A 12,321-nucleotide genomic window follows, 5' to 3' on the forward strand; every position below is an offset into this window, starting at 1 on the left:
ATACGTGCTCGTCCACAGTACGTGCAGTCCAGCATGAACCCATTATAGTTATAGGAGCTTGTCAGAGGTGGTTATGAGGGTCATTTGTACGAAACCAATAGCCAATCTAATGGAGCAATGCAAGGAGTTTGGTTCGGGAGGGGCCAGTCTATCACTGCCAATCGATGCAGATTCATATGCACATAACCGTAGTCAATATGATAAACTCATTTGAGATAACTATAATATTAAGGTCACGAAAGGTGCATACGGCGGCCAAAATAGGCGAGCGGAGGTCGTGGAGGAGCTGCAGCAGATAATACAGTGAATGTACGCGGAAGCGGCATATAAATGATGCAGTAATATTGTTTGCTGTGCATCACTTGCATCACACGGTACCGCGCTGTGAGGTCCGGCGAGGTTGCAATTGGGTGCCATGACATCGACTCGGCATACCGCGATTAACCCACAGTAGCCCCAATCATTTCATTTTGTTTCCATTTGTTAAGTGGAATTGGATATATGGCATCATGAGGCAGGTAAATTGTAGGCAAACCTTGTGCGTGCATTTTTTGCATCACGTATGCACGTACTCAGCTGGCTGCCGTAGTTTCCGTAGCGGCACCAAATCAAAGTATTAGGTTGACGAAACAATTCCAAAAAATATTCATATATGAATGCGCATGCAGTGAAGCAACAAACAAGGCAAATGATGGCGACATAGCGAGCAGGAGTTGACTTTCAGGCACTCAGGGCTAAGAGAAGACACCTATAGCGTACCGTGATACGTATGGAATATTCATGTACGAAACCTGAAGACTGCTGCGCCCCCGGATTGTATCGACAACGTTTTGACCTGGTTCCAGAAAGCCGCAATGGATTTTGTGCTCGTGACATTACCGGGCAGCTACAATATCTGACATAGTGTATCACATGCATTTAGTTCTGCACATGGTATATTAATGGATTCCTAGAGACACTTACGAGTACGATTATAATGCCATTATGAATACGGTTAGCTCGTTAACTGTCAGGATTCAGAGTTGCGTAGAATTACGCTCCGCATAATGGGCGCGTAATAATACACCATGAAAATAATATGTCAGCGCATTAGAGTCTCACGTAATGTGCAAGGCGTTGGTGCATAACACTTGCGGCGGCCAGCGCCAATGGGACTTAGGATTTTCAGCTGTTGCACAGGTGGCGCTTTATACAAAGCGCACTCTTCTGAAGATGCGTCACTTGAAAAGGGGGGTGAGATCCTCACAAATGCAGCTCAAGCTACACATCTAACGCTTCCGGACGTGAATACGGTTTCAGCAGAACCTCCTTCAATCAGGCTAATAACTATTGTGCAGGTATGAAGCTACGTTGCGAAAAGCAGGCCTGGAAGTGGCGCCAATGTCTTGGGCGCTTTCCCTTGCAGGAACTCCTTGTTCGCCTGCCACAATTAACAGGGATTACCTGGATTTCTCGTCTGGAGGCTAGCACATCGTTACTCTGTTCGATAACGGAGGTTGATGCTGCGAGGTGGGCTGCCGCTATGGCCCTAAGGAGAACGCTGCCGCAAATATGAACGTACTCGGTAGACGCTTTCATTACGTCGGCTTGAAACAATGCTTTCCTTGGAACTCCCTGATTTTTATGTGCTGGACGGAGAAACTCTCGGTTTCCTCAACATGCTGCACGCATTCTCGTAGCGTCGAGGAACTCTCGACGCATTTAATGCTTAAGGGCTTGTCTACTTTGGGGCCTGCTTACGGGCTTGTTCGCCTGAGGGCCAGCGGTGGGGTTCGCCACTTGCGAGCTTTACGATAAGCTCGATCAAGTTTGCTTTTGTACCTGTCTTGCTCAGCCGAAAGGACTTGCTCGCACGCGTTTGCACAAGCACCTGCACTTCAGGCAGGTTGGCACAGTTGTGTTTGCACGGCTATGCTTTGCGGTTCATACTCCATAGCATAGGACCATCTCTCATCTTTTGAAGCCAAGAAAACAGCTTCAAAGGTTGTTCTCCAGCTATGAAGCTATCTTAGGGGTCCGTTATGGCACGTGGCCAGGAACACCTATGAAGCGCAACGTAAAGAGGAAGGACTTGCGCAAGCGTAGAACATTACGATAAAAGCCGTTCAAGGCATGAGGACAAAGATTAGCAGTTCCGAACCTGAGTGGCATGGGGAAAAGTACGGGACACCCGTTCCAGCCCACATAGGGCACGCAAGCAGAGCTGCACAAATATGGGGGAGCCCCGCGCAATCTTCACTGCCTTGCGAAGAATACATGCAAGGCCACAACACAAACTCGACAGGGTTTCGGCAAAAAAACGATAACATACTCCACATTGCGGTATAGCTTGCACAAGTAGGGGTGTGCCTGCACACTAGATGTAGGGCCTGCGGCATGTGGATTACGGCTCTCGGGTCAGACAGACACCCCGCCATCTATCTCGTCGTCTTGGTCCCTCACTGGTCCCTCACTGGCCCGGCTCTGGATCCGGCTCTGGATCCCATCTCTGACCTTACCCAATCCTTGGCCTCGGCCGAACCGACCATGATCCCGGCCCCGGGCATTGCATGCCGATATGGGCGCCCCACCATCGTATGCTGATAAAGGCCCGCCCATCGCATGCTGATAAGGCCCCCCCATCGCATGCTGAGAGGGGGCCCCCCCATCGCATGCTGAGAGGGGGCCCCCCATTGCATGCCAATATGGGCCCCCCCCATCGCATGCTGATAGGGCCCCCCATCGCTTGCTGATAGCCCCGGCATGCAACGGCGAGAGCCAGCTCCTCCACGAGGGCGAAGACCCCCCTCGACCCCCTCATAGACGCGGGAGGGCCACTGCACGCAGGATGTCAGGAGAAAGGCTGCACCAGCGACTGAAGGTTCAGCACGCGCTCACGCTTCAAAAATCGGATAAGGACTCGGGCATTTAAGAGTTATTTGAGCTAGGGGTGATCCTTGCGCGGGGGATAGACCTGGAACGCTGGATTCCGCTGTCCCCTAGCGCCCCTGGGCAGAGGAAACGCAGGGAACATTGGCTTCTCTCAATCACCTTACAGTGAGAAAAAGATGGATAGAAAGCAGTTCCCCCAAGGCTTTCTTTTTCTTCCGCCTCGCTCCCTACCCCCCCATCATACACACAAAGAGACACACAGACAGAAAGACAGACAGACAGATACGCCCCTAGCTTCTCCTCACCCGTTATTTATTAATCAGCCACGCGCTCCTCTCCCCCACGCATCCACCCCACCCACACACCTGTTTTTCTTCACAGCATCGCAATCATCGTACCTGCCGATGGGGAGTGTACGACAGTGCCGTACGCAAGTGTGGTGTCCAACAGCGGGCCGTACGGCGCGTTGCTGCAGCATGTTCAGCAGCAAGGTCTTAAGGCGGCTGTGGCGGCGGCGGCTCGGAACGGCGGTGAACCCTTCACCAGCTCCCACGTGGTTCGTGGGTGCCCGGTAAGGAGAGTTATAGGATTTATGTATGGCAAAATGACAAAACCTCAAGCAGCGCGTGTCTTACGCCTAACAGAATTGGAAGGGACGGATCACTTGTGTCCAGGTGGGAAGCACCTGTCACAGATCCAATGATGCAAAATGATGCAAAATAATATTAGTTTATTAAAATTTGATGTAACGGTTAATGTAACGGTTAACCGGCAGGGGGGATGAAGCACTATGTGCGTGTTGTGGGCTGGCGTGGGAGGTCATTGGCAGGGTCTTGGACTTGCCGTACCGGGCCAGGGAGTGCCAGGGAGTCCATCGTGCCGTACTGTACCGTACCGTTTCCGGGCTTTGCTTAGTTTTTGTGCGGCGCACGAAACGACCCAGCACCTGTCACTCTTTTTCTTTGGCGAAAGTCATACAGTTTTTATGATTTCACGTACGCTGTAGCGTCTTAATCGAATGGACAGACGAACTCGTCTTGACGAATGGTTTCTTTGGAGCAACAGGGGTTTTGTCCTTAGGGCGTTCAAACCTCAGGGTCTTCGCACGCCGCGCTATAAGATACGACAAGGTCACGTCTTCCTGTTGTTGCCGTACGTTTTCTTCGGAACAGAGCAGGTTCTACGCGTTTTTGAAGGAGGCGGAAATACTTGGGGCTCATGCGATCCTGCCCCCTTGGTTCCCATTCCCCCTCTTACCACACCAACCCCTCCATTGCCCCTTTCCCCCTTCCCATCACCTCCCATCACCTCGCGGACATAGAACGGCGAGGTCGTCCTCCTTTCTGCAGGAACTTCTAGTAATGGTTTCGGAGGTAGCACCTTCATAACTGCTATCTCTGCAGGGGGCCTTGGCAGCAGCGGGTACGGGATTGCTGGTGGCAGCGGCGGCGACGGCGGTGCAGCCGCCGACATACCTACTGACTGGGCCGCCGTCGCAGCCTCCTCACCGCTGCGGCGCTTCTGCGGCCTGCCGTTACGAGTGGGTCCACAGCTGATAGCTGTTGTGACGCTGGCTTGGGCAGGAGACTGCCTCGTTCCGCCAGGTCTGAGGTCTTGCGCCGCCGGCGGCGCTGGCGGCGGCGGCGGCGCAACCGCTGCTGGCGGGTACGACAGAGGTGCTGCAGCCGGCGGCGGCGTATCAGGCTCCATGCAACGGATCCCGCCATCGCCCACGGCGGCGGCAACACCGGCGGCGCAGCATGACCAGCAGCGGCGCCAGTTACCCGTCGCCATGGCGGCGCCGTCGGGGGCAGAGCGAGCATGCCTGCTGCAACTGGCGCAGGTCGTTAGTTTGGGCCTTTTCGGAGACGCCGCCAGCGTGGTATACGGCCAAAAGGTTGCTCGGATGATTCATTCTATGACGCAGGCGGTGACGTTGCAGGTAACGTTTCGAATAACGTGCCGTACGGTTGCTGTACGGCCTGTAAGGGGGCCACTCGTGCGTTTGACTGAGGGACATGAAAAAATATGTAGTCATGCTGCCCACGTGGCAGCCCGCGCCTTTTGTACCCGTCCACGTTCACATCCAGGTAAATCCAGTCTGGAGCCCACTGTAACAACCACGCAACCACGCACACATCCAGATATAATGTGTCCGCACAAGTGCGGGGGATGTCCATCAAAGCCGGGGGGAGGGGCCGCATGGACCGATCATGGAAGTTAGTGTTGCGGACGGCGTTGGGGGTGACTGACGTCATCCTCCAAACCCTGTTTGAGCGTGAAGCGCCGGAGCGCTGCGTGCCTAGTCGCCCAGGCCTCGGAGAGGAAGCTAGCTAATGCCTGCGGGGGAGCCACATCCTGATATATGGACGGTATAAGTAGTCTGGCGGGAGCTGCTAGGCTGGAACTCTTGATATGTATATATTATATGAAAAATGTGTACATAGGGTTTTAGGGTTTTAAAACTCTACATATATTGTACATATTATATGTAAAACATGTATACAATATATGCATCCGTCCACAGCTCAGCTGCACGGCCCGTATATGTATATATAATATAAAATATATATATATGTAGATATATAATATAAAATATATGTATATATAAATAAATATATGTATATATATGTGTGTGTGTATATATATATATATATGTGTATATATACACTGTTGTAACGCCACTTCTGGGCTGGCCCCACTTTATATCCGTCCAGGCAACTCTGGACGGCCTGCTGGCGGGCGTCCGGGACATTCTGTTCCATCGCTGCCAACACGACCTCACCGCCACGCTAGCCCTCAAACACAATGTCGTACCCACCGCCGCGTTTATTTTGGAGGGTCGCTCTCCGGGGTCCCTCTCTCCACCGCCGCCTTCCGCACAGCTGCAGCCCCGCGGAAGTACGACAACGGCTCAGGGGACGTCAACAGCGACGGCGGCGCCGGCGGCGGGACAGCAGCGAGGGCTGCATCCCCCAGCTGCTGCTGGCGGCAACAATGGTGGCGGCGGAGGCGGGTCGCAGCAGCGGCCGGCGGCGGGACAACCTCGCAGCGTTGCTCCGGCGGTGACGGGGGCGGCGGCCAGTCATCCACAGCCGAACCGTTCGCATAAGCTGCAAGGGAACGCGCTGGCCGCCTCCGGCGGCGGCGGCGGCGGCGGTCCTGCGGCCGCCGTATCACCTGTCGCCGCTGGCCCTGCGGCCGCCGCCATAAGCACGCCTGGGAACGCATCCCTTGGCGGGAGCAGCAACGCTCATAACAACCATGCCAGTGTTAATGCAGCCGCTGCTGCCAGCACTAGTAGCAACATGAATAATAATAATAACAACAACAACAGCAATGTTAGCATTAACATGAACAACAACAACATCTCCTACAACCACGCGAGGAGCTCGAACCTCATTGCAAACCAAAGTCCAAGCCTTAACAACGCAAACCTGTCCTCTGGTGGCGTAGGGCCCTCCGGCCGTATCAGCGTCAGTGCGCATTACCACCGCTTGCGATCTGGAGAAGGCGGCCGTGGTGGGGCCATTGGCGGTAGCACCATCATCGCCGGCAACAGCGCCGCTGGCGTTATGAGCGGCGTCCTCCGCCACGCTATGAGCGTCGACCTGGGTGGTTCAACCGAGGGGGACTGCGACACGCCGTCAACCGTACACGCGCATATCACGTCGCTCGCCCACACGCTTTTGATGGCGTCTCTAAGTATGGGGCCGGAGGCCGCCGATGATGACCCACGGGTCGCTGGCGGCGGCGGCGGCGGCGGGGCCCGCCATGCCCAAGCGTCTGGAACCCAGGATCGCGGAGATTCATCGACGGGAAAGCGGGCACTGGGGGGTTATATGTCACTCCAGGGGAAGACCAACGGTGTGGTTGGGCGTGCAGGACCCGCGGTGAGCACCCCGGGCGCGGCGAGTGGCGTTGGCGGCGGCGCACTGGGGGGCATGGCTCCAGGGACGGTGACGTACCAGGGCTGTGTCGTACCGAACTGCCATCTGCACATGCAGGTGTGGGAGGTATGGGGAAAGGGCGAGAGAGGGCGGCTGGAGAGGGGTTTGGTGGGGTGGCAGTAGTGGGGTCTGTGGGGAAGGGCAAGTGTGGTGGGAGGAAGAAGGAAGGAATGGGTGGTGGCGGTGTTAAGCGGGGCTTGGGAGGATGTAATGCGACGGTAGTTGAGAGGGATAGGAGGAATGTCAGGGTAAAGTGAGTGTGGATGTGAACGGGGGAAAGGGTGGAGGGCGACGCGTGCTCTGTTTTATCTTATGCGTGCCGTTACACCTGCCTCCAGCCAGTCCTCCCCTCTAAAACACCCCCCCCACACACACACCAATACACGACAACAACGCGCACTTTCTACTCCAAACCAACCGCCACTTTCTCTCTCCCCATGTACACAGGATGAATCAATGCCCTGCCGAGATTTGGTGCTCGTCCAAAAACTGACCCGTATGCCCGTACAATCACTCGTACTAGTGGTTGTACGGCCAACCGACGTGGCGGCTGCGGCGGGCTGTCAGGGCGCGCCGCTACCTCCGTGCGCTTTCAACTCCCACTACAACTCCACTACCCAAACCAGCACGCATATCCACACAAACACACAAACACACCACACAACGGCCACCGCCTCAACGACGTCCACTGGCATGGACTCCGCCTCCCACCCCGCCGCGTCCCTGCTCGCTGGTTCCATTCCCTCTATGGGCCTTTATTTGACAAGTTCAGAACCTCTTCCCAGGTCAGCGCTACAGGGCGTCTTGCAGGAGGCGCGTGAAGCGATACGGGTGAGGCTGCGCGCCCGCGTGCTTTCGATTTCGCGGGCTTTCAGAATAATCTAATATAAACGAAAATATCCTGCTGGTGGAAATCCTGCTGAACTTTTCATCAAGGCAAAAAGAACTTCATCAGCCGTGAAAGAGAAGAACGCGTATTCGTATATCCGTTGAAGGGGGTTCGTGTGCCTTTGGTTTCCCCTAAAGGGCTGTCCCTCCCCTCCCCCACGGGGTAGGGAGGGGCTCCAGGGTGGGCTTCTCCCCCCCCCGAGGTGGGCCCCCCGCGTGGTGCCACACAAGGCGGCTTGGGTTGGGTGTTCTCCCACTTTGCCCCTAGGCCCCCTAGGCCCCTGTAATCCCCCTCGGGGTTTTCCCGCCCTTGGGGGCTGGTGGGGGACGGAGGAGTGGGTAGCTCGGGATGTTGCTTCGGCGTGCTTCGGATGTTGCTTCGGCGTGCTGTCCGAATACCAAAATTCGCAAAATCGCATAAAGAATCCAGTTCCGCACCGAAATGACTGGTAGCATTGAGCATTCTAGATATTCTACCGTCGAGCCCGTCTAAAATTGTTGCTATTAATATGCAGTATAAACTGATACCTCCTATTTACTGCCTGCTGCGGTAGGGTCCCCGTTTCGTCGGTACTCTTTCCATAGAGCCTCTCACGGGCTAAACATTATTGATATATCAAATGGCAGAGGGGGGCAGCAACCGGGGACACAGCAGTGCTACTGAGGATGATTCGGTTGGAACCCTTAATGTCATGAAACCGTTTATACTCAATAACCTAATCTACTCAGATCATCTTTTGAAATTACTTTCCATGACTTCGGGTTCTTGTTTGTTCACACAATCGTAGCTGGCGACCGAGGCGTTGCATCGGCATGTGACCCAGGGGTCACTCTTGGATGAATGGAACGGGCTCTTGGAAGCTATGGCCACAGCTTCCTGCACCGGCCGTATGAGCTACGGCAGTAGCAGAATGGTATCACTGCTACGGCCACGCAGCTCGAATATGCTGCATGAACAGGTCAGTGATTGAGCAGTTGTGGGTTGGTTCGTTGGTTGTGGACTTGCATAGCTTCGGTAGCTTGGGGTGGTTGTGGATTGGTTGTCTGTAGGTTGACGGTTGGTGGTTGGAGGAAAAAAGCCCTATATGACTTAATTTGTTCATGCTTGCAACGGGCGGATTTTTCACGGGGTTTCTGATAGGAGAAGCTAATGTCCTCCCCTAACTAAACATACGGTTAATTATCGCGCACTCACGGCGTGATGGTGAGATCATCTCCTTCTCTTGTTTTGTTTCTCATCACAGACTTCGGGCGAGCTGCTGCCGTACGCTATCATGAACAGCCCTTCGAGAATACAGCTGGGCACTTCACCAGGCGAGTTGTGCAGTAGATACGACACGTGCGTATGATTGTCATAAATAAATGTCCATAGTTGGAATATATGTCAAAGATATGTATGCGACGCTCGGATCAGATCGAATTCCAATCCCTTTCTGATCCCCAGCCCCTCCTCTCCCGTTCCCAACTTTAACCTTCATTCTTTTAATTTATTTTCTTGCTACATTATACTTGTTTCATGAATAATTTGTAGATGCTGACTTATTTTATAAAGGCTAATTACGTTTGGTACGTGCGTTATATACATGTGGCGTGTTTATTTTATGTTTATGCGTATATCTTCTCACTCTGTTTTCTTCTTGACGATCACAGTGAATTTCTCATATGCTTTACTTGCTTATCCGCCACGAAGTCATATTTCGAATCTTCTTGTATTCTTGTTTCAGGTGTGCTGTCCTCGGAGTTGTCCAAGCCGCTAGCATCAGGGCGCTTCGTGGTTGACGCCTCTGTGGAGCAACCGCTGCAACAGTTAGACGCTATGGTTTCGTCAATCCAGTCAACGCTTTCTGCCGTACAGCTGCATCTGGACGTGCCGGGCGGCGGGGGCGACATGTAGGTTTTCTGTTTTGGCGGGATGTAGGGAGGGGGGATTGCCGGGACGGGTGCGGGTATGTAGGGGCACTGCTCAGCACAGTGGCTCTGGCACACGCGTTTCCTCGTTCCCCGTTTTGGACGGGCAGGTGGAACAGAAATCGCCTGTCGTTCGGGCGCGAGGGAAAACTGTTTTGGAATTTAGGATGTTACTCACTGTATTCCTTCCCTACAATTTATATGTTTTAATGTTCATAAGATTACTAGAAAATTATTTAATTTGCATGGTTTCAATTCCTTATTATTGCTGGGTTCAGTTTGCTGGGGTTTGGCTGAGTGATGGAAAGTGTAGCTGGATTTCTCTGCGGGGGATAGCTCGCGAATATTCCCTAATCATATATTTTGTCCGCCCTTGCGCACACCTCCGAAATATCCAAAATGTGTTATGATTTTCCAAGTCTCAAGCCTTAAGACTGAGATTGTTGGATAGTTGCTGTCATGGTGCTAGGCTGGGCTATTGGCTACTGTGGGACGTTCAGCAATGTTGGGATAGGTTAGGACTTTACCAACACCAACACTAACACCAATTCATCCATTCATGCATCAAAAGCTTAAGCATGGGAAAACACGGCATCGGCATCCTCTCCGTACAACAATTGATTGTGGGCTCCTTCGCACCACTTCCGCGTTGTCCAGCCTCGAACCCTGTTCACACACGTCCTACCAATCCCCTGGTCGACACCTCGATGTGGCGTTGATGGCCACGGGGGCCACCGTGTATGTGTGTGTGTATGTGTGTGTATGCGTTCCGGGTTTGGAGCACAGGCAAGAAACCCGCCTGAACGACATAGCGGCGGTGGAGCTCATGGAAATCATCGGTCGAGGCGGCCAGGTATGTTGGGCTGCAGAACTTGGCGCGGTCTCTGCTGCGTGTGGTAATGACCTGGCTGGCTCGTCCTCATCACTAAAGGCGGTGATCGCAACTGATTATGGTTTAACCGTCATAACAGTAAACTGCTCTCGGAAGGCGAAAGGTGCTTTCGCACGGCATTTCAGGCATATGAGAGTGCGAAAAACGTTTTTAACGGACAAGGTTTTTTATTCTGGAAAACACCAGAAAGCCATGGAGGACACGCTGATGCACGTTTCCCTCTTATTAACTGCCAACCGAAAACCGACAACAAGGCGACAACCGCTAACTCCACACTATGACAGGGAGTAGTTTTCCGGGGCATGGTCCACGGCATTGAGGCGGCGATCAAGGTGATTAGTCATAGGGAGGATGCCGAGGGGGCTGCGAATGCCAAGTCGGCGGCGGCGGCGGCGGCGGCCGCGGCTGGGACCCCCCCGCGGACCCTGGAGTCGCCCATGGTCGTGGATGAGGCACGGATGCGGGAACGCAAGCGCAACTTGCTGCGCGACGCTTTGGAACTTGCCGTGACGACCACCATTAGTCATCCGAACATCGTACAGGTACGATACACCGTACAGTGGCCGGACTGTTGAGTTGTAGGCTGCTGTGGACCAACTTGCGCCAACTTTCTTCGGCCACGGTTTGAACTTACGCTCTCTAGTCTGTAATCCACCTTCCAACCACTTTTTCAAACATGCCCGCCAATCGCAGATGTACGGCTACTTCACCGATTGCGTCGTAGTGCAGTACGCTAATCAGGCCAATCGTCTAAAGCTGCTGCCAGCGGATAGTGAGGCGCTACAGCAGTACGGCAGTCAAAGGGGTCCGGTCAACACAGTGATGTGCATGGAGTTTTGCGATGGTGGGTACAATCGATGTGCTGCTGCTGTTGGGGACTGTTTGCGGGGCCATTGTGGTTGTGTGCAGCTGTGCTAACAGCGGTGGCCAGCGGTAGGGAGAGGGAGAGGGGGAGAGATAATGAGAAACTGCCTCCGGGAATATCCCAAAATGATAAAAGATAAAAGATTTTTAAAACATGACAACGATGCGGTGGTGGCTGAGGGTGTGTGTCTGCCCCCCTCGGTGGCCACCAGCCGGAACACTTAAGTCGGTGGCCGAAGGAGGGGCGTTCCGACTTCCCGGCGTGAGTGCCAAGAGCGGCCCGGCCTGTCCTGCGCTGGTCCCCCTCTACACGAGCCTGCTGGAGGTGGCGCTGGCGTTACGGCACTTACACGGCAGGCGGCTTGTGCACTGCGGTACGGGCGTAAATGCGTATGTTGTGGATGTACATGTCCATATATACATACGTATATATGAGAATGTGCGTGTGTGCGTGTGTGCGTGCTCGTGTATGTACCTGAAACCTACCTCTGAACCCGAATAGTGCTGACGTGTCTGGAATGAGGAAATCCTGTTGATGATGATACGGAGGAGGAGCAGGAGCAGGAGCAGGAGGAGAATCACCGTCTGATAGTCCTCGTCTAAGAAACGGAGGACCGTGGCCTCCATGTCCCCCAGGGGAATGTCCCCAGGGGAATGAAACCGCCCACCCGCCCACTTCCGTGTCCTGAAACCCCCCCTTTCCCCCTCTCCCCATCAACACCCGCAACCCCCGTCACAGACCTCAAGCCTTCCAACGTGCTGCTCAAGAGCTCGCTGCGGGATACCCGGGGTTGGATCTGCAAGGTGAGGGGGGTGGGGGCGGTGTAAAGGAGGGGAGCACTGTGACTGGAGGGGACCACTCTTGAACCTTCTGTAGCTCCCCTGGAGCCCAGCTGCATGTCGCCCTGGCGCTCGTCAGCGGGAAGGAGTTCGCGGACAGCACGGGCA

The 12,321-nt window shown here is 54.1% G+C and overlaps 1 protein-coding gene across 1 annotated transcript in view; it reads left to right on the plus strand.

Moving 5' to 3' along the window:
- Positions 1 to 1,104: 1,104 nt before the first annotated feature.
- Positions 1,105 to 12,321, plus strand: part of VOLCADRAFT_104919 (uncharacterized protein) — a gene marked incomplete at both ends in the record, with an annotated part of 15,703 nt that continues 4,486 nt past the window's right edge. The window contains 14 exons of the mRNA XM_002950896.1: positions 1,105 to 1,233; positions 1,406 to 1,509; positions 3,253 to 3,442; positions 4,193 to 4,813; positions 5,589 to 6,764; positions 6,879 to 6,929; positions 7,269 to 7,652; positions 8,498 to 8,668; positions 8,954 to 9,048; positions 9,360 to 9,599; positions 10,404 to 10,470; positions 10,794 to 11,051; positions 11,203 to 11,353; positions 12,113 to 12,177. Of these exons, the coding sequence (XP_002950942.1) occupies positions 1,105 to 1,233; positions 1,406 to 1,509; positions 3,253 to 3,442; positions 4,193 to 4,813; positions 5,589 to 6,764; positions 6,879 to 6,929; positions 7,269 to 7,652; positions 8,498 to 8,668; positions 8,954 to 9,048; positions 9,360 to 9,599; positions 10,404 to 10,470; positions 10,794 to 11,051; positions 11,203 to 11,353; positions 12,113 to 12,177 (3,702 nt within the window). The remainder of the gene's footprint in view (positions 1,234 to 1,405; positions 1,510 to 3,252; positions 3,443 to 4,192; positions 4,814 to 5,588; positions 6,765 to 6,878; positions 6,930 to 7,268; positions 7,653 to 8,497; positions 8,669 to 8,953; positions 9,049 to 9,359; positions 9,600 to 10,403; positions 10,471 to 10,793; positions 11,052 to 11,202; positions 11,354 to 12,112; positions 12,178 to 12,321) is intronic.

Source organism: Volvox carteri (assembly GCF_000143455.1).
Source record: "Volvox carteri f. nagariensis unplaced genomic scaffold VOLCAscaffold_21, whole genome shotgun sequence".
Lineage (NCBI taxonomy): Eukaryota > Viridiplantae > Chlorophyta > Chlorophyceae > Chlamydomonadales > Volvocaceae > Volvox > Volvox carteri.